This window comes from Macaca nemestrina, chromosome 1, assembly GCF_043159975.1.
Source record: "Macaca nemestrina isolate mMacNem1 chromosome 1, mMacNem.hap1, whole genome shotgun sequence".
Classification (NCBI taxonomy): Eukaryota; Metazoa; Chordata; class Mammalia; order Primates; family Cercopithecidae; genus Macaca; species Macaca nemestrina.
The window spans coordinates 119,505,812-119,528,716 of record NC_092125.1 but is presented as its reverse complement, the minus strand read 5'-3'; the positions used below and the strand labels follow the sequence as shown (position 1 = coordinate 119,528,716).

At 38.0% G+C, this 22,905-nt stretch overlaps 1 protein-coding gene across 3 annotated transcripts in view; it reads left to right on the top strand.

The window, feature by feature from the left end:
- Nucleotides 1-22,905, top strand: part of LOC105479169 (membrane associated guanylate kinase, WW and PDZ domain containing 3) — a 298,113-nt gene that overhangs the window by 181,729 nt on the left and 93,479 nt on the right. For all 3 annotated transcript variants that reach the window (XM_011737023.3, XM_071090681.1, XM_011737024.3), the window contains exon 3: nt 20,233-20,352. In XM_011737023.3, coding sequence (XP_011735325.2) covers nt 20,233-20,352 — 120 coding nt within the window. The remainder of the gene's footprint in view (nt 1-20,232; nt 20,353-22,905) is intronic.

Below are 22,905 nucleotides of genomic sequence, written 5' to 3'. Positions count from 1 at the left end.
ATAAAATACCTAGGAATCCAACTTACAAGGGATGTAAAGGACCTCTTCAAGGAGAACTACAAACCACTGCTCAGTGAAATCAAAGAGGACGCAAACAAATGGAAGAACATACCATGCTCATGGATAGGAAGAATCAATATCATGAAAATGGCCATACTGCCCAAGGTAATTTATAGATTCAATGCCATCCCCATCAAGCTACCAATGAGTTTCTTCACAGAATTGGAAAAAACTGCTTTAAAGTTCATATGGAACCAAAAAAGACCCCGCATCTCCAAGACAATCCTAAGTCAAAAGAACAAAGCTGGAGGCATCACGCTACCTGACTTCAGACTATACTACAAGGCTACAGTAACCAAAACAGCATGGTACTGGTACCAAAACAGAGATATAGACCAATGGAACAGAACAGAGTCCTCAGAAATAACACCACACATCTACAGCCATCTGATCTTTGACAAACCTGAGAGAAACAAGAAATGGGGAAAGGATTCCCTATTTAATAAATGGTGCTGGGAAAATTGGCTAGCCATAAGTAGAAAGCTGAAACTGGATCCTTTCCTTACTCCTTATACGAAAATTAATTCAAGATGGATTAGAGACTTAAATGTTAGACCTAATACCATAAAAATCCTAGAGGAAAACCTAGGTAGTACCATTCAGGACATAGGCATGGGCAAAGACTTCATGTCTAAAACACCAAAAGCAACGGCAGCAAAAGCCAAAATTGACAAATGGGATCTCATTAAATTAAAGAGCTTCTGCACAGCAAAAGAAACTACCATCAGGCCGGGCGCGGTGGCTCAAGCCTGTAATCCCAGCACTTTGGGAGGCCGAGACGGGCGGATCACAAGGTCAGGAGATCGAGACCATCCTGGCTAACACGGTGAAACCCCATCTCTACTAAAAAATACAAAAAACTAGCCGGGCGAGGTGGCGGGCGCCTGTAGTCCCAGCTACTCGGGAGACTGAGGCAGGAGAATGGCGTGAACTCGGGAGGCGGAGCTTGCAGTGAGCTGAGATCCGGCCACTGCACTCCAGCCTGGGCGACAGAGCGAGACTCCGTCTCAAAAAAAAAAAAAAAAAGAAACTACCATCAGAGTGAACAGGCAACCTACAGAATGGGAGAAAATTTTTGCAATCTACTCATCTGACAAAGGGCTAATATCCAGAACCTACAAAGAACTCAAACAAATTTACAAGAAAAAAACAAACAACCCCATCAAAAAGTGGGCAAAGGATATGAACAGACATTTCTCAAAAGAAGACATTCATACAGCCAACAGACACATGAAAAAATGCTCATCATCACTGGCCATCAGAGAAATGCAAATCAAAACCACAATGAGATACCATCTCACACCAGTTAGAATGGCGATCATTAAAAAGTCAGGAAACAACCGGTGCTGGAGAGGATGTGGAGAAATAGGAACACTTTTACACTGTTGGTGGGATTGTAAACTAGTTCAACCATTATGGAAAACAGTATGGCGATTCCTCAAGGATCTAGAACTAAATGTACCATATGACCCAGCCATCCCATTACTGGGTATATACCCAAAGGATTATAAATTATGCTGCTATAAAGACACATGCACACGTATGTTTATTGCAGCACTATTCACAATAGCAAAGACTTGGAATCAACCCAAATGTCCATCAGTGACAGATTGGATTAAGAAAATGTGGCACATATACACCATGGAATACTATGCAGCCATCAAAAAGGATGAGTTTGCGTCCTTTTTAGGGACATGGATGCAGCTGGAAACCATCATTCTTAGCAAACTATCACAAGAACAGAAAACCAAACACCGCATGTTCTCACTCATAGGTGGGAACTGAACAATAAGATCACTTGGACTCAGGAAGGGGAACATCACACACCGGGGCCTATCATGGGGAGGGGGGAGGGGGGAGGGATTGCATTGGGAGTTATACCTGATGTAAATGATGAGTTGATGGGTGCAGCACACCAACATGGCACAAGTATACATATGTAACAAACCTGCACGTTATGCACATGTACCCTACAACTTAAAGTATAATAATAATAAATAAATTTAAAAAAAAAAAACAAAAAAACAAAACAAGCTAACCATCTGACTTAAACAAGATGTTTTCAGGAGCCCCCAGCAATGAGGGTTGCCTGAACTGAGGAAGGAAGGAATGTGAGGAAGAAGGCAATTCACAACAGGCTGCCTCCAAAAAGAGGCCCAGCCCTGCTCTCCCCCAAGGTGGGAACCGTGGGGATAGAAAGTCAGGGCAGAAAACCCCCAGAGCAGGTGCATAGACTCTAACCCAGAGGCTCCTTGTGCCTGATTTTGTTCTAGAGCTCAGAGCCTGTGGCACATCCCAAAGTTCCATGAACAGTCCTACATGGCAGGGGACAGAAATGACCAAGAGCGGAGGTGACCAGGTGCGCCGAGTCTGACGGTCAGCTCTGTGCAGGCAGTGGCCCCAAAGGGAATCAGCTCATGGTTATGACATGGGGTCCAGTTCTTCATGGCCACAATGACATGGGTTTGAGGTCCAACGGGGTCACACTGCCTCAGTGAACACTGGCCCAGATAAGCATAGGCTGACACAGAGTACATCAGTAAGGACAGGTGGCAGAGGCCAGAGCCAGCAAGGGCCTTGCAATGGCAGTCATGTGGGCAGCACAGCAAGGCAAGGGCCCTTAACTTACTCCTGCTCCAGAGTCCACATTCAACCTCCGACTTCCCCAAACTCATGCCTAAAACTCAGGTGGGAGAAGAATGTGGGAAAAGGCTTTTAAATGATTTAAAAACCTAAATGAATTCGAGAAGCAGTGAGTTTAGAGAATTTTCCTGAACATGATGACTGTATTAAGTTTCTTGCATTAGATAAATTAGGAATTCAAATCAAATTAAACAGAGAAATTAGGAATTCAAGCCAAGTTATATAGTTCTAGAAGAGTAGTTATTTTTTTTTTTACACTTGTATTTGAGACCAGTGAATTCTATATTTGCTCTACAGGTGTAGCCAATTCTGCCTCTCCCATTCTTGGTTCTAGTAGCTTAGAGATTTCTTTAACTTGAAGCTGGTGACTGGTGACTATGCAATGGGAATGACACAGAATTTACTGTAGAGTTAATATGTATGTACATGCATTACAGTATTGAGTCACAGCAAGGTGCTATTATTCATGTATTATCAGTGGCTAATTTTTCCACAGTAAAGGAATTACTAATTTAAAAAAAAAAAAAAAAAGTTGGAAAAAAGAAAGAAAACTTTAGGCCTGGGTGATACTGGTAAATTGTTCTGAACATTTAAGAAAGAAATAATACCAATTTTACACAAACTCTTCTAGAAAATATAGGAGGGAACATTTTCCAACTCATTCTGTGTTGTGAACATGATTCTGATTCTAAAATTAAAAAAAAAAAAAGAAAATGTTAGTCTAAAATTTTTCTTGAATGTAGACTCAGAAATTCTTAACAGTATTTTAGCAAGTCAATATATATATAGCAATATGTAAAAGGATAATACATTATGATCAAGTGGAGTTTGTTTCAGGAATGCCAGGTTGGTATAACATTTCAAAATTAATATAGTAATATTAGAAAACAAAAACCAATGATCTTTTCAATAGATGCAGAAAAATTATTTGGCAAAATTCAACTCCCATTTATGATAGAATCTCTCAGAAAACTAGTCTGCCATTTATTACCCATATTGCCTCTTAGCTATAAATCTACTTTCTTGCCTGGTTGTGATACTGTAACATTTGTCTCCTGTCCGTTGACACAGTGTTAAGCTTTCAATAGAGGGCACAGGAAGGATACTGGACAAAGAAGAGAGTTCTTTTCCTGGTTCCAGTGTATCTTTTTCTTTTTGCTCCTGCTATCCAAAAAGACACCCAGCAAGTTTCAGCAGTACCCTAGCAGTCAGCTTCTCAGTGACAAGTTCAGTGGCACACCTGCAGGAGACTTCCTTACAGCAAGTTCAGCAACACCCTCACAGGTGATTTCATGAGTACCAGCAGTGTACCAGCTGACTTCTTAGCAGTTTCCTGGTGAGTTCTGTGACATCCCATTTGGTCCCCCAGTTTTCAGCAACATCCTCTGCAGCCAGTTTTCCTATGGATTACTGGCAAGTCCAGCCAGTGTCTTAGCTGGTTTTGTATTTACAAACCCCACTCACCACCAGAGGTATCTTGCTGGTGAATTTCATTGGTACCCCATGCAGTTCCCTGCCTATAATCCTTGACCCACTGACTGTAAACTAGCTCTGTCCTCAGGCAACCCAGCAAAATTCCCCACCATCCACTGGGCTGTTACCACACCCTCTTCAATGAGGTCTGAATCCCAGACTTTGGGAGAGTCCCTCCCTTCCAAGTTTGTTCCTTATTTAACTATTCTACCTCAGCTTTAGGGTGATATTCTTTAGAGTCCTTGTTTATTCCTACTTAGTTAATTCCCTGTAAACAGTTAACAATTCTATATACTAAACTGTCTCTGTTCAGATTGCCATGTGGTTTCTCTCTCCTGTCTGGATCTTGATACAGAATTAGTACAAGTAATGCTCCCAGGAGACAGAACCTCCAAGAAGGGATTTTAGAATCGGTTTTGGTTGTCTTGGCTGATCTTACGTGGAGTGCCAAGTTTCTTCCAATGAGAGGCGGGATGCTGATAATTCATGAGAAGTCATGGCCTCACAATTTAATTACAGTATCACCTACAGTTGATTGTGAAGAAATGACAAATGAACCCAGTACCTTGAGAGCCCAAATGACTGCTGCACTTGACTGTTATGGCAGTACTTATGGCTACGAACACTGTAGTATAGGATGGATTCTCCTGTGTGGCAAGCGCTTACAGAGAGAAACTGGCAATATAAAATCAAATGGTTTACTATTATTATTATTATGAACTAATAAAATAAGATTTTGTTACTATTTTTCAGTGATCTCTACTTGATACAGATGTTTGATAACAGAAAAACTTATAAGAAGGAGACATCGGTTGGGCATGGTGGCTCACATCTGTAGTCCTAGCACTTTGGGAGGCTGAGGCAGAAGGAAATCTTGAAGCCAGGAATTCAAGATCAGCCTGGGCAACATAGCAAGACTGCATCTCTAAACTGATGAATGAATGAATGGAGGCATTAACACAAAATAAAGATCAAATAAAAATCATTTAGAATTTGAAAGATAATCACATACATATTTAGCATTTGAATTTTTCACACCTAAATTTTATTTATTTATTTATTTATTTTTGATTGTTGATTGATTTTTGAGACAGAGTCTTGCTCTGTTTGTTGACCAGTCTAGAGTACAGTGGCACGATCTCAGCTCATCACAACTTCCGCTTCCCAGGTTCAAGTGATTCTCCTGCCTCAGTCTCCTAAGTAGCTGGGATTATAGGTGCACGCCACCACACTCGGCGAATTTTTGTGTTTTTAGTAGAGATGGGGTTTCACCATGTTGGCCAGGCTGGTCCCAAACTCCCGACCTCAGGTGATCCGCCCGCCTCAGCGTCCCAAAGTGCTGGGATTACAGGTGTGAGCCGCCAAGCCCAACCCTAAAATGAAATTTTAAAGCACAAAGTATCAATTGTTTTATCTGATGGTCTTGATCTTTGTTTGGTGATAAATATGCCAGACAAGTATGCCAGAAAAAATTGTATTTCATTTTGCACTGACATTCATCAAATTTATTAAGAATGTATCAAAAAACATCCTCATATTGGGCATTACAAAGTATGTTGTTTCATATAATCTCATTTTCTTTTTTAATTGTGAAAGCATTTTGTCTGCTTCTCCTGATTTTGATTTTGCCATTGAAATCTATTAAATATATTACTTTTATTTCAGATTTTAGATCTGTTTCTAATTTCATGTTGGAACGTTCCACAGTAGCATTCACTTTCTCTCTTTGCATTTCTTCTGTTAAATATTTACAAAGCACTGAAGCTTGTAACAAATAATCAGTGAAAAATGCCAGAAAATATTATTGGATAGTATTCAAATAACCTAATATTTAGATTTCCCAGCATGGTTAACAGCATTACACAGAGTTGTGTGTTGAAACTGCCAATTTAAGGACTTAGCCTCCAAACTTGTTATTTCTTGGAACGCAACTTGTAGGATTTATATAAAGTATAATACACATATCATCTTATTAGTATTGTTTTATGTAAGAAAGACCCACCACTAGCAGATATGGCCATGAACACACACTTGTGGGAACAGCTGCAAGTAAGACTGACTTGAGTATGTTGTGACCGCTACTCTCCCACATGCTTCTGTCCTGGTTCCTGGCAATGTCAACCTTAACCTTTGATTCTGCTTTTCAGCGTTTCCTGCTCTTGCCTTCGGTTGATATCAGCGGATTTCTTTAAGCCAGATGTCTCTATGTCAAATTGTTAAACTTTAATTTGTGCAAGAGAAATTAGAACTTTTTTGTCATTTTTCCTGGCAACGAATTTGTTGTAAGATTTAGAGAAAACAAATTACCCAAGAAACTCCAGAAAGCATTCCTAGTTAGAAACAGTAACGTAAATCAACTGCAGCTCTCATATATTGCAGGTGGAAATGCAAAGACATCTACTTTGGAAAATAATGTGACGTTTTCTTATTGAATTAAACATACACTTACCACAATACCTAGTAATTTCACTCCTAGGTATTAACTCAACATACATTTAAATATATGTCTATCCAAAGTCATGTAAGTTAATAGCAGCTTTATTTATTATAGCCCAAATCTGGAAACAACCCAAATGTCCATCATTGGTGAATGGATAATTAGTTTTGGTATATCCATACAGTGGAATACCAACTGAATAAAACAAGACAAAAGATCAATGAGGAAACAGAGGACTTTAACAATATGAGACCAAATGGACCTAACAGACATACAGAACATTTCATCCAATAACAGCAGAATATACATTCTTACCTAGCATGCATGGAAGATTCTCTATAATAAACCACGTTAGGCCACAAAACAAGTCTTAATGAATTTAAGATTTAAATTATGTAAAGTATCTTCTCTCAGCATAATGGAATGAAACTAAAATTAATTAGCAGAAAGAAAACAGGAAAATTTGCAAATACATGGAAAGTAAACAGTGTGTTCTTAAACAACCAGTGGATCATGAGAGAGTTTCAGAAATACCTGGAGATAAATTTTTTAAAAAGATACAACATATTAAAACTTATGGAAGGTAGTAAAAGCAGTACCAAGAGGGAAGTTTATAGCAGTAAACACATTAAAAGAGAAGAAAAATCTCAAGTCACCAACCTAATCTTATACCTTAAGGAATTAGACAAATAAGAACGAACTAAACCCAAAGTCAGCAGAAGGAAGGAAATAATAAAGACTAGAGCAGAGATAAACTCAATAGAAAACATAAAAGAAAAAAATCAACCAAATCAGGAGTTGTTTTTAAAAAAAAAAAAATCACTAAAATTGATAAACCCTTACTTCCTTATTTAGATTAAGAATAAAAAGACTTAAATTTCTAAAATTAGAAATGAAAGGGGAGATACTATAACTGATGTCACAGAAATGAAAAGAATTATAAAGACTACTGTAGTGAAAAATTAGATGCCAACAAATTGGATGATCTAGAAGAAATGGATAAAGTTTTAGAAATATAAACCTACCAAGACTGAATCATAAAGAGATTCAGAAGAGTCCTATAACAAGTGTGGAGATTAAAGCAGTAATCAAAAACCTCCCAACAAAGAAAAACCTAGAACCTGGTGGCTCCCCTGGAGAATTCTACCAAACAGTTAATACCAGTCCTTCTCAAATTCTTCCAAAGAACGGAAGAGAAAGGGACACTCCCAAACTCATTTAAACTCGTTACCCTGATAACAAAACCAGACAAAGACACAATAAAGGACAACTACAGGCCAATATCCCTGATGGATATTTGACACAAAAATTCTAAAGAAAATACTAGCAAACCAAATTATATTGCACATTAAATAGATCATACATCTTGACCAGCTAAAATTTATGCCTGGAATGCAAGGATGGTTCAACATATAAGAATCAGTTAATATATTATACCACATTAACATCTCAATACAGAAAAAGCAAAATTCAGTACCCTATCAGGATTTTAAAAAATACTCAACAAATTAGGAGTAGAAGGAAACTACCTCAACATAATAAAAGCTAACATTATGCTCAACAGGGAAAGACAGAAGACTTTTCCTGTAAGATCCCGCAATAAAGCAAGGATGCCTACTCTTGCCATTACTATTCAACATAGTACTGAAAATTCTAGCCAGAGTAATAAGACAGGAAAAAGAAATAAAAGGCATTCAACTTAGAAAAGACTTAAAATGATCTCTCTTTGCAGATGACATCTTAAATGTAAAAAGAATTTGAACAACCTGGGTGAATCTCAAAAGCATCAGGCTAAGTAAAAGAAGCCAGACAACTACTGGAATCAAATTAATGTATGATTCCATTTATATTAAATTATATTAAAGGCAAAACTCTACTGATAGTAGGTCAGTAACTGCCCACAGTGGAGGACCGCAAAGAGGCCCAAGGAAACTTTGGGGGATAATGGTTTCCAAAGTTCACTTAATTGTACTGTTAGAATTAGTGCATTCTATTGTAGATAAATTACTTCTTTCATACCATCAATATTTAGAAAATAAAAGTTTATGAAAATATTACTTACAATGGCATATAAGTTTTTTTTTTAAATACCTAGAAATTAACCTCTAATGAAACGTAAGACCTCCATAGGGTGAAATTAAGGGATGCTAAAGAAGATCTAAATATGCTGACAGAGATTTCTTATTCATGAATTAAAGGCAGTATGGCAAAGATATTAGTTCTACTCAAATGGATTGGTAGATTCAATGTAAATTCCATAAAAATTTCAGCCTTTTTAGCCTGTTTATCTGATTCTAGAATGTATATGGACAGGCTATGAATACAAAAAGCAAGATAGATGGACTTGCTATACTGTATATCTAGATTTATTAGGAAAATAGAATAATTATAACACTGATAATGATACAGGAATGGTCAGTAGGTAGAAAGCCTAGTAGTAGACACCCAAGCTTATATAGACATTGCTATGAAAGAAGTGCTGTGGCTGATCAGAAGGGAAATTAAGACTTTCAATAAATCATTTTGAGTAGTCATTTGGAAAAAATGGAAATTGGACTGGTACTTCTCACCAGCTCGCCCATCCCCGCCACTGTGTTAAAGTCCTGGGTGTGAAAGGCAAACCTGTAGTGCTTTTTAAAAAGAATATAGAATATCTCCATAGCCTTAGGAAAGGATTTTTTTTTTTTTTTTTTTTTTTTCTGGACAGTTTGCTTTATGCATTCAGACAATTGAGGCTCGCTTTCCAGGTGCAACCCAGTGCCCTGGATGCCATCAGCACAGGCTGGGAAAGGATTTTTTTCAACTAGACACAAAAACCATTAGCTGTAAAGGAAAAGATTGATACATTTGACTACATTAAAATTAAGAACTTCTGTCATCAAAATACAATTTTTTAAAAAGGTGAAAAAATCAGAATGTGACAAGATACTCTCTGTTCCTCTACATGTATTTCTGCAGTACAAATAGTTTACATGTGATTGGCACATATGTAGAAAATGACATAAGTTTAACTGAGGTTATACTAGTTTCTATGCCATTTTCCTCAGCAAGCTAATTTTTTTTTTTATCATCAAATAGCCACAAGTAAATAGAATCAACGAACACAACTGAATATTGCAGCTGAGGAAGAATATGGCAGTGTATATGATGCCTGTATACTTCAATTTGGCATCTTTTCTGTTTGACTTTGTGTTCTGTTTTTAAAATCTTTATTGCACTATTTGCCCTATCTTCATTATTTAGTAGGCTAACCCTTTCTTATACCCCTTTCTGTCAAGCCACCTTTTCTTTTCATTTCTTTCATTTTCTTAGAAGACACAGTATTTTATTTATTATTTTTAATTGGGAATTTAACATGTCTTTTAAACTGTATTAATATTTTAAATTAGAACCGTTATTTATTTTGTTAGTATTCTGGTTACAAAGTTGCAAAGGTTTTGAGAAGTCAACCATGACTCTGTTTTCTCCATAATCTCTGTTATTTTGGGTGCATGATTTTTCAGAAAGTGCTGTTTCAAGAAAACATGTTTCACAGAAATCCCCCTTTTGCAATACATATGTCTGACAATGGACCACAGTAATTCATCAATACCAAGGCAGTTATTTCACATTTTAACATCTCTACAGTTGCGATGCATCTTAGAATAGATGAAATCCTTCCACTGTAATTGTCAGGTTATTTTCTTTCTTAGGGATAAAATAATGATGCAGTTTAGAAGGGGTTGGTTACTTAGATTTGATGATTTAATATAATATTCAGAATCTAAAGAATTACAAATCAATTTTATTTTTTATTATACTTTAAGTTCTGAAATACATGTGCAGAACATGCAGGTTTGTTACATAGGTATGCATGTGCCGTGGTGGTTTGCTGCACCCATCAACCCAACATCTAGGTTTTAAGCCTCATATGCATTAGGTATTTGTCCTAGTGCTCTTTCACCCCTTGCCCCCCACACCCTGACAGACCCCAGTGTGTGATATACCCCTCCATGTGTCCATGCGTTCTCATTGTTCAACTCCCACTTATTAGTGAGAACATGTGGTATTTGGTTTTCCATTCCTGTGTTACTTTGCTGAGAATGATGGTTTCCAGCTTCAACCATGTCCCTGCAAAGGACATGAACTCATTCTTTTTTATGGCTGCATAGTATTCCATGATGTACATGTGCCACATTTTCTTTATCCATTCTATTATTTATGGGCATTTGGGTTGGTTCAAAGTCTTTGCTATTGTGAATAGTGCTGCAGTAAACATATGTGTACATGTGTCTTCATTGTAGAATGATTTATAATCTTTTGAATATATACCCAGTAACAGGATTGCTGGGTCAAATGGTATTTCTAGTTCTAGATCCTTGAGGAATTGCCACACTATCTTCCACAATGGTTGAACTAATTTACACTCCCGCTAACTGTAAAAATGTTCCTATTTCTCCACATCCTCTCCAGCATCTGTCGTTTCCTGACTTTTTAATATTTGCCATTCTAACTGATGTGAGATGGTATCTCATTGTGGTTTTGATTTGCATTTCTCTAATGACCAGTGATGATAAGCTTTTTTTCATATGTTTGTTGGCCATATAAATGTCTTCTTTTGAGAAGTGTCTGTTCATATCTTTTGCCCACTTTTTGATGGGGTAGTTTGTTTTTTTTTCATGTAAATTTGTTTAAGTTCCTTGTAGATTCTGGATATCAGACCTTTGTCAGATGGATAGATTGCAAAAATTTTCTCCCATTCTATAGGTTGCCTATTTACTCTGATGATAGTTTCTTTTGCTGTACAGAAGCTCTTTAGTTTAATTAGATCCCATTTGTCAATTTTGGCTTTTGTTGCTATTGCTTTTGGTGTTTTAGTCATGAAGTCTTTGCCCATGCCTACGTCCTGAATGGTATTGCCTAGGTTTTCTTCTAGGGTTTTTATGGTTTTAGGTGTTACGTTTAAGTCTTTAATCCATCTTGAATTAATTTTTGTATAAGGTGTAAGGAAGGGGTCCAGTTTCAGCTTTCTGCATATGGCTAGCCAGTTTTCACAACACCGTTTATTAAATAGGGAATCCTTTCCCCATTGCTTGTTTTTGTCAGGTTGGTTGAAGATGAGATGGTTATAGATGTGTGGTGTCATGTCTGAGGCCTCTGTTCTATTCCATTGTTCTATATATCAATTTTGGTACCAGTACCATATTGTTTTGGTTACTGTACCCTTGTAATATAGTTTGAAGTCAGGTGATGTGACGCCTCCAGCTTTGTTCCTTTTGCTTAGGATTGTCTTGGCTATATGGGGTCTTTTTTGATTCCATGTGAAATTTATAGTAGTTTTTTCTAGTTATGTGAAGAAAGTTATTGGTAGTTTGATGGGGATAGCATTTAATCTGTAAATTACTTTGGGGAGTATGGCCATTTTGATGATATTGATTATTCCTATTCATGAGCATGGAATGTTTTTCCATTTGTTTGTGTCCTCTCGTATTTCCTTGAGCAGTGATTTGTAGTTCTCTTTGAAGAGGTCCTTCATGTCCCTTGTAAGTTGGATTCCTGGGTATTTTATTCTCTTTGTAGCAATTGTACATGGGAGTTCACTCATGATTTGGCTCTCTGTTTGCCTATCGTTGGTGTATAGGAATGCTTGTGATTTTTGCACATTGATTTTATATCCTGAGACTGCTGAAGTTGCTTATCAGTTTAAGGAGTTTTTGGGCTGAGAAGATGGGGTTTTCTAAATATACAACCATGTCATCTGCAAACAGAGACAAATTGACTTCCTCTCTTCCTGTTTGAATACCCTTTATTTCTTTCTCTTGCCTGATTGCCCTGGCCAGAACTTCCAATACTATATTGAATAGAAGTGGTGAGAGAGGGCATCCTTGTCTTGTGCCAGTTTTCAAAGGGAATGCTTCCAGTTTTTGCCCATTCAGTATGATATTGGCTGTGGGTTTATCATAAATAACTCTTAATATTTTGAGATACGTTCCATCAGTGCCCAGTTTATTGAGAGTTTTTAGCATGAAGGTGTGTTGAATTTTATTGAAGGCCTTTTCTGCATCTGTTGAGATAATCATGTGGTTTTTGTCATTGGTTCTGTTTATGTGATGGATTACATTTATTGATTTGCGTATGTTGAACCAGCGTTGCATCCCAGGGATGAAGCCAACTGGATCGTGGTGGATAAGCTTTTCGATGTGCTGCTGGATTCAGTTTGCCAGTATTTTATTGAGGATTTTCACATCAATGTTCATCAGGGATATTGGCCTGAAACTTTTTTGTTGTTGTTGTGTCTCTGCCAGGTTTTAGTATCAGGATGATGCTGGCCTCATAAAATGAGTTAGGGAGGAGTCCCTCTTTTTCTGTTGTTTGGAATAGTTTCAAAAGGAATGGTAGCAGCTCCTCTTTGTACCTCTGGTAGAATTCAGCTGTAAATCCCTCTGATACTGGGCTTTTTTTGGTTGGTAGGCTATTAATTACTCCCTCAATTTCAGAACTTGTTATTGATCTATTCAGGAATTCGACTTCTTCCTGGTTTAGTCTTGGGAGGGTGTATGTGTCCAGGAATTTATCCATTTCTTCTAGATTTTTTAGTTTTTTTTTTTTTGTATAGAGGTGTTTATAGTATTATCTAATGGTAGTTTGTATTTCTGTGGGATCAGTGGTGATATTACCTTTATCATTTTTATTGTGTTTATTTGATTCTTCTCTCTTTTTTTCTTTTTTATTCTGGCTAGTGGTCTGTTTTGTTAGTCTTTTTCAAAAAAACAGCTCCTGGATTCATTGATTTTTTGGAGGGTATTTCATATCTCTATAATCTTCAGTTCTGCTTTGATCTTGGTTATTTCTTCTGTTCTGCTAGCTTTTTTTTTATTTTTTTTTGATCCAGAGTCTTGCTCTGTCACCCAGGCTGGAGTGCAGTGGCATGATCTCGGCTCACTGCAAGCTCTGCCTCCTGGGTTCATGCCATTCTCCTGCCTCAGCCTCCCAAGTAGCTGGGACTACAGGCGCCCGCCACCACGCCCGGCTAATTTTTTGTATTTTTAGTAGAGATGGAGTTTCACCACATAAGCCAGGATGGTCTCAATTTCCTGACCTCGTGACCCGCCCCCATTGACCTCCCAAAGTGCTGGGATTATAGGCGTGAACCACCACGCCCGGCCCTTTTCTGTTAACTTTTGAATTTGTTTGCTGTTGCTTCTCTAGTTCTTTTAATTGTGATATTAGGGTGTCTATTTTAGATCTTTCCCATTTTTTGATGTGGGCATTCAGTGCTATAAGCTTCCATCTAAACACTGCTTTAGCTGTGTCCCAGAGATTCTGGTGCATTGTATCTTTGTTCTCATTGGTTTCAAAGAACTTATTTATTTCTTCCTTAATTTTGTTATTTACCCAGTAGTCATTCGGGAGGAAGTTGTTGAGTTTCCAAGTAGTTGTGCGGTTTTGGGTGAGTTTCTTAATCCTGAGTTTTAATTTGATTGCACTGTGGTCCAAGAGAATGTTTGTTATGATTTCCATTCTTTTGCATTTGCTGAGGAGTGTTTTACTTCCAATTATGTGGTTGATTTTAGAATAAGTGCTATGTGGCACCAAGAAGAATGTATATTCTGTTGATTTGGGGGGAAGGGTTCAGTAGATGTCTATTAGGTCTACTTGGTCCAGAGCTGAGTTCAAGTCCTGAATATCCTTGTTAATTTTCTGTCTCATTGATCTGCCTAATATTGACAGTGGGGTGTTAAAGTCTCCCAGTATTATTGTGTGGGAATCTAAGTCTATTTGTAGGTCTCTAAGAACTTGCTTTATGAATCTGGGTGCTCCTGTGTTGGGGTGCATGTATATTTGGGATAGTTAGCTCTTGTTGCGTTGATCCCTTTACCATTATGTAATGCCCTTCTTTGTCTCTTTCGATCTTTGTTGGTTTTAAGTCTGTTTTATCAGAGACTAGGATTGCAACCCCTGCTTTTTTTGGGGTGAGGCGGGGGGCTTTCCATTTGCTTGGTAAATATTCCTCCATCCCTTTATTTTGAGCCCATGTGTTTCTTTGCACATGAGATGGGTCTCCTGAATACAGCATACCAAAAAGTCTTGACTCTTTTATCCAATTTGCTAGTCTGTGTCTTTCAATTGGGGCATTCAGCCCATTTACATTTAAGGTTAATATTGTTATGTATTAATTGTATCCTGTCCTCCTGATGCTAGCTGGTTATTTTGCACATTAGTTGATGCAGTTTCTTCATAGGGTTGTTGGTCTTTATATTTTGGTATGTCTTTGCAGTGGCTGGTACCAGTTTTTCCTTTCCATATTTAGTGCTTCCTTCAGGAGTAAGGCAGGTTTGTTGGTGACAGAATCCCTCAGCATTTGCTTGTCTGTAAAGGATTTTATTTCTCCCTCGCTTATGAAGCTTAGTTTGGATAGATTTGAAATTCTGGGTTGAAAATCCTTTTCTTTAAGAATGTTGAATATTGGCCCCCCACCCTCTTCTGGCTTGTAGGGTTTCTGCAGAGAGATCCGCTGTGAGTCTGATGGGCTTCCCTTTGTAAGTAATCTGACCTTTCTCTTTGGCTGCCCTTAACATTTTTTCCTTTGTTTCAACCTTGGAGAATCTGACGATCTTGTGTCTTGTGATTGCTTTTCCCCAGGAATATCTTTTTTTTTTTTTTTTTTTTTTTGAGACGGAGTCTCGCTCTGTCGCCCAGGCTGGAGTGCAGTGGCCTGATCTCAGCTCACTGCAAGCTCCGCCTCCCGGGTTCACGCCATTCTCCTGCCTCAGCCTCCCGAGTAGCTGGGACCACAGGCGCCCGCCAGCTCACCCGGCTAGTTTTTTGTATTTTTTAGTAGAGACGGGGTTTCACTGTGTTAGCCAGGATGGTCTCGATCTCCTGACCTTGTGATCCACCCGTCTCGGCCTCCCAAAGTGCTGGGTCCCCAGGAATATCTTAGTGGTGGTCTCTGTTTTTCCTGAATCTGAATGTTGGCCTGTCTTGCCAGGTTGGGGAAGTTCTCCTGGATAATATCCTGAAGTGTGTATTCCAACTTGGTCCCATTCTCCCTGTCACTTTCAGGTACACCAATCAATCATAGGTTTGGCCTTTTCACATAGTCTTATATTTCTTGGAAGCTTTGTTCCTTTTCATTCTTTTTTCTCTGATTTTGTCTTTAAGCTTTATTTCATTCAGTTGATCTTCAATCTCTGATATCCTTTCTTCCACTTGATCAATTTGGCTATTGATACTTGGTGTATGCTTCACAAAGTTCTCATGCTGTGTTTTTTAACTCCATCAGGTCATTTATGTTTTTCTCTAAACTGGTTATTCTAGTTAGCAGTTCCTGTAACCTTTTATCAAGGTTCTTAGCTTCCTTGCATTGGGTTAGAACATGCCCCTTTGTCTCAGAGGAGTTTGTTATTACCCACCTCCTGAAGCTTACTTCTCTCAATTCATCAAACTCATTCTCTGTCCAGTTTTGTGCCCTTGTCAGAGAGGAGTTGTGATCATTTGGAGGAGAAGCAGCATTCTGGTTTTTGGAATTTTCAGCATTTTTGTGCTGGTTTTTCCGTATCTTTGTGGATTTATCTACCTTTGATCTTCAATGCTGATGGCCTTTGGATGGGGTTTTTGTGTGAGCATCCTTTTGGTTAATGTTGATGTTATTGCTTTCTGTTACTTTTCCTTCTAATAGTCAGGCCCCTCTTCTGCAGGTCTGCTGGAGTTTGCTAGAGGTCCACTCCAGACCCTGTTTGCCTGGGTATCACCAGCAGAGGCTGCGGAACAGCAAAGATTGCTGCCTGCTCCTTCCTCGGGAAACTTTGTCCCAGAAGGGCACCTGTCTGATGCCAGCCAGAGCTCTCCTGTATGAGGTGTCTGTTGACCCCTGCTGGGAGGTGTCTCCCAGTCAGGAGGCACGGGGGTCAGGGACCCACTTGAGGAGGCAGTCTGTCCCATAGCAGAGCTCGAGCACTGTGCTAGGAGATCTGCTGCTGTCTTCAGAGCCGGCAGGCAGGAACATTTAAGTCTGCTGAAGCTGTGCCCATAGCTGCCCCTTTCCCCAGGTGCTCTGTCCCAGGGAGATGGGAGTTTTATCTATAAGCCCCTGACTGGGGCTGCTGCCTTTCTTTCAGAGATGCCCTGCCCAGTGAGGAGGAATCCAGAGAGGCAGTCTGGCCACAGCCGCTTTGCTGTGCTGCAGTGAGTTCTGCACAGTCCAAACTTCCTGGCGGCTTCCTTAACACTCTGAGGGGAAAATCCACCTACTCAAGTCTCTGCAATGGTGGATGCCCCTCCCCTCACCAAGCTCGATCATTCCAGGTCAACTTCAGACTGCTGTGCCGGCAGTGAGAATTTCAAGCCAGTGGTTCCTAGCTTGCTGGGCTCTGTGGGAGTGGGACCCACTGACCAAGACCACTTGGCTCCCTGGCTTCAGCCCCCTTTGTGGGGAATTGAACAGTTCTGTCTCACTGGGGTACAAAAAAAAACTCCTGCAGCTAGCTCAGTGTCTGCCCAAATAGCCACCTAGTTTTGTACTTGAAAGCCAGGACCCTGTTGGTGTAGGCACACGAGGGAATCTCCTGGTCTGCGGGTTGCAAAAACATGGGAAAAGCGTAATATTTGGGCCAGATAGCACAGTCCCCCATGGCTTCCCTTGGCTAGGGGAGGGAGTTCCCAGGCTCCTTGTGCTTCCTGGGTGAGGCAATGCCCCACCCTGCTTCTGCTCACCCTCCATGGGCTGCACCCACTGTCTAACTAGTCCTAATGAGATGAACTGGGTACCTCAGTTGGAAATGCAGAAATCACCCACCTTCTGTGTTAGTCTCACTGGGAGCTGCAGACCAGAGCTGTTCCTATTTGGGCATCTTGCCAGCTCCCACAAATCAATTTTAAAGACATAAACCCAACAGAGAAATGGGGAAAGACTTGAATAACCACTTCACAACAGAGGAAATCTATATGGCTTCTAAATGTATTAAAAAGAATGTTTAATCTCATAAAGCAATTGCATATTAAATACACAGGTGACTTTACACACCCAGGATATTGGATAAAGTTTAAAAGCCTCATGATAAGTATTGGTGTGGACAGAAGAGGATGCATGTTATGTGATTCCATTCATATGAGGTTGCAAAAGTGGCAAAACTAAGCTATGTTCCTTTAAAATGCACTATTTAGTTGGTACAATCATCAAAAAGGAAAGGAAATCATCATCACAGATGTCAAGATGATAGTCACTTTTGAGGAGAGATTTATCATCAGAGACACCCAAGAAGGTTTTTGAGGTCCTGGTAATGTTCTGTTTCTTTGCTTGGGTTGATTTGCTTATAACTAAACAGAAAGGGTAAATGAGTTATGTCAAATGTTATTCATAGGTCAATTAAGATGAGGGTAAGACTTGGCCATTGAGTTCAGCAGAGTGGAGACTGTTGTTGAAAGAGCACTTTGTCTCAGTGAATGGTTGGGGAAAAGATGGTATTTGAATAGGCTCAAGAGACGGTGAGAGGAGAATTGGAGACTGTATGGCTCCAAAGAACTCCTCCTCTTCCTGGAAGAATTTTTGTGTACAAAGGAGAACTGTGGTGAGAACTGGGGGTGAGTGGGGATGTAGAAAGCTTTATATAAAATATATAGTATTAGGAGAATATAAAGATAAATTTTATGGAATGCCAAAAGCAGTGGGGTAAAGGAAGGAAGATAACTTTATGTGTATTGGGTTGTATGGTTTTGTGGGGGGAGTTAAAATTTACAATACTTTGTAAAGAGAATTAACATTAAAACTATTTTCTAGTCTTAGAAATATATGGTAGAATTACACATAACATTCATATCTGTCAGTGAAAAGAATCATGGACAACATCCTGCTCAACGCCACTTTGCAGAAAGAGAAAGCCAAAAGAGATTAACTACTTGATCTAAATTGTGCCATTAATAATAATCCCAGACCAAAACAGAGTTCCTCCTGCCCCTTGGATCAGTGCTGTTTTTATAGTATTATCTATAATATGGCTTGCTTTTTAAATTGTTTTTTAGTCATTATATTTTATAGTAGAGTTTATTTGGATATCTCAGTTAGCCTTTGCTGTATAACATACTACTCCAAAACTTAGTGACTTAAAATAGTGGTGTGTATTTCTCATGATTTCATGAGTTGGGCTCAGTTGGGACCATTCATGTGGCTGTAGTCATTGACAGCTCAACTGGAGCTGGAGGGGTTAAGATGGTCTAATTCATGTGTCTGGGGCCTTGCTGCTTTTTGTTGGCTTGGGCTCTCTTATCATTCGGTAGTCTAGCCTGGACTTCCTTGCATGGTAGCAGGAGCGTTCCAAGAGGGTGAAGATGGAAGTCTAGATCCCTAAACTTGGACAGCATCACAGCCTTCACATTAGATTAATCACAGCATATCTTCAATCCAGTCCAAATTCAAGGGATGAGGCAACAGGCCCCACCTCTTAAGAGGTGCAAAATATTGTCATCATATTTTTTCCATCTGTCATAGATAATTACAGATTATAATTTTAATCATTGAATTTACTTTTTTTTTTTTTAAGAGGAAGGCTTTGTAAAATGTGTTGTTATAGAATCTGGATTTTATACCAAGGATCATGGGAAGCCATTGATGGGTTTAGAGAGATTTTCTTTGTTTCCTCAGACTGTGTTTTAGAAAGTCACTGACTGCAGTTTGGCGGGGTACTAGGAGTGTAGCTGGGAAGAGGTAAAGGTTGACCTGGGAGTACCAACAATACAGGTCCTAGATAATGATATGAATTCAGTGATTATGGGAATGAAAAGAAGTATTTAGAGATACTTATGAGGTAGATTTGGTGACTGGATGTGGAGTAGAGGGAGGAGCCCAAGACGACTGACTCTCAGATTTCCTACCTGGAGTGCTATTACTGAATAGGGGCCTAAGTGGAGAAACAGGTTTAAGAAGGAAAGTGTCCTTGTCCTAGACTTGCAGCCAAATCCCAGACTCTATTCCCAGTGAGAATCCTGGATCTCTTTGTATTACGTAGTGTTTGAAATGACATTTCATAAAAGTGACTCTTGTTTAGTAAAATGTAGCAATGCTGCCATAACCTGAATTTGTACCTTGAAGCTGAAAGAAAGTTTGTACTTTAGCATTTAGTGATCTGTTACTGCAGTTAATTTTATGAAACAATTTACTTACTTAATTTTTTTAAATTACTTGAAGAAAATAAAAGCTAAGAAGCCATATGTGAATACCTATCTTAATTTTTATTAAGTGAATACCTATCTTATTTTATTCACTTATAAAGTAACTTTATAACCAGTGTTTGTCCAAGTTTTAAAAATAAAGTTCATTAAAATGACTTATAAAAATTATTATTTTTTTGTCTTTCATCACTCTAGTAAGTAGAATGTTTACATTTATGCTAGAGATGAAAAAAATACGTAGGATAACTACTTTAAAATAAGTCTATCTTTCGCCAGGGGTGCACATATATCAAAACATGTTGTATGCTATAAATGTATACAATTTTATCTGTGAATTTTACCTTAATAAAGTTGGGGCAGGGGAATGACGTATCTCTAAAGTGTTCTCTATAGATGAAATATTCTATTACTTTGAATATTTTGGAAGTTTGAAAGTAGTTTACAACCTACTTTTTTTTTTTCTTTTTTCTTAGGCACTACAAGGGCCCCCAGGGATGGGGAAGTACCAGGAGTGGATTATAATTTCATTTCCGTTGAACAGTTCAAAGCACTGGAAGAGAGTGGAGCATTGTTAGAAAGTGGAACGTATGATGGTATGTCCCCAAATAACACCACCACCCCCCACCCAAAAAAACTATCTGAACGACTGGAATTATTTCAGAGGGAATTTGACCAGCAAAGTACCACTTTTTGAAAAAGTTTTTTCTGCTCTGTTTTTGGGAAAATGTTCTTTTAATGGAGAGATTTGTAACTTACTAATTACAAATGGGATTAAATAATAAACCAAAAAAGTCTGTCATATTTTAAAGTTGATTGTGAACAATGTACTAAAAATCAAACTGGCCAGTTTATATATTTCATAGTAATTCACATTCATCATGTGAACTCAATGAGTATTTGTTGATTGCTTTCTATTTGTGGTTGGGAATTCAAAATCTGTACTCTTAAAAAACTTATATGTACCTTGACTATCCTGGACAAAAGAGAGTATAAAATATGGGGAGAAAACAACAAAAACAGAATAATTGGTTTTCTTTTCATTTCTGTTTCCTCTACCCACTTGATTCCATTGATACTTGATATTTGAGATCAATTTCCATTTTTAAATGATTCTGTTAGATCTATTCTTCCCCTTATGTAGCATACTTTTCCCTGGCAAACTTACCACTTCCATAGCACCTATGCTATGGTCCATCATTGCTTTTTCATACTATTATAATTGCCTCTTTACAAGCTCTGTGATAGTAATGGTCATGTCTTTCATACTTGATATTATCTTCAGTGCCTAAAGATAGTGTTCAATAAATATCTAACCTGGAATTCAGCATATTCAAATATGCATTTGTGTTCTATCCAAAAGAGTAATTCTTCATCATTTCTCTCTTTAGCAGCACCATGATCTCAGAACAGTGAAATCATTATTTACTTTCTCCTTTTTCTCACATTTCACATCCATTTGCCAAATCTCATCATTCTTCTTTTGTAGCTGCATTCACAATGCTCTTCTTTCACCTTCACCACCTCGTTGTAGGCCTACTAGAAGAGCTCATGTGTGGACTGTTGCTGTTGATCTCATTTATTCCAATTTCTTCCACCCTGCCCATTGCTACCATGCTAGTCTTCTTCAAGAGCAGCTCTATCATGTCTCTCCTATGCAGAACCTTCAATGATTTCCTTTCATCTGCTAAGTTTAACCTAACTACCTTTTCTGGGCTTAGCACTCATGACTCATTCGTTTGTTCATTCGTTTTATCCTGTTTTATTCATTAAACAACCATTTATTAAGTACCTACTATGTGCTAAGCTCTATAAGAGGATCTAGGAATACTGCGATGAACAAGGTTACGGTGCTTTTGAAGTTTTGTTTTGTTTTTTTTTTTTTTAAAGAAGCCCTCTCCCCTTAAATGATGAAGATATTCTACATTTTATTCCATTAAATATAAGAGCTTAGTATGGACGAAGTGGCATATTATATATTATTTATTGCTGTGTGCTCAATTCAAAGAAAATGCATCATTTCATTTCACATTCAGAGATTGGCAACAATTTTACAGTCTGATAATTGAAAGAAATGGAAACTCCCATACATTGCTGGTGAGAATATAAAATAGTATAATCCTTTTGGAGAACATTGTGGCAGTGGCTAGTAAATTTGAAGATATACATAACTCTGACCCAGCAATGCTCCCCTCTAGACATCTACTCAGGAAAAACCGTTGTGCATATGCATATATAGACACGTATGGGAATATTTGTTATAGTGTGAAACAGTGACAGAATGGAAACAACTCTCCTTTAGTAGAATGAGTAACATACATTTAATTTGTTCATAAAAATGGACTGCTATACAACAGTTCAATGCACTAGATTTATAGGTATGAACATTAATAAGTGTTAAGAGGCATAAAAAGTATAAAATTGTATAAAGGTATAAAATTGTATAAAAAGTTACAAAACGATATTTATATTATACTATTTATGAAAAAATATGTGAAATGTTAGGAAAGTATTCTCTGAAGCTTTTATGAAAACAATAGTGTTTACATGTTATAGATGCATATATACATATCTTAGATGTATATTCAGGAGGAAAGACACATACCAACTTCAGGACAGCTCAGGGAGGGAGTGGCTATACGGACAGGAAGTTAGAGCTTTAATTGTAGATGTGACTATGTATATATATCCTTAAAGAGAAAAAAAAAGGTAGATTTGAAGGCAATCTAGCAATAATATCTAGATGATGTGTATATAAATAAATTGATACATGTACACATATTTATGTAAGTAAATTTTATACGTAGATATTTCTAATACTATTCTGATACTACAGTCTGTAATTTTATATATATTTGAAATATTGAATAGTTGGCAGTTCTGTAAAAATGAAAAAGCCTTCAGAAAATAAAAAAACTTCAAAACAGCTCTAAAACAATGAAAAACTTTCTCTGTCAGTAACTATAGTTAGAGTTCACAACCCTTGGAATTGTATACTGTATCTGAAAACTTGATATTTACCAACAACTCAAGAAAAATAGATCTAATTTATTTATAAACAATGCTAGTTTTCTTTTTTAATCTAAGGCCTGTAATTATCTTTTTTAACAAGGAAACTGCCCCAAATTATTATGAAGTCCTAAAATCTT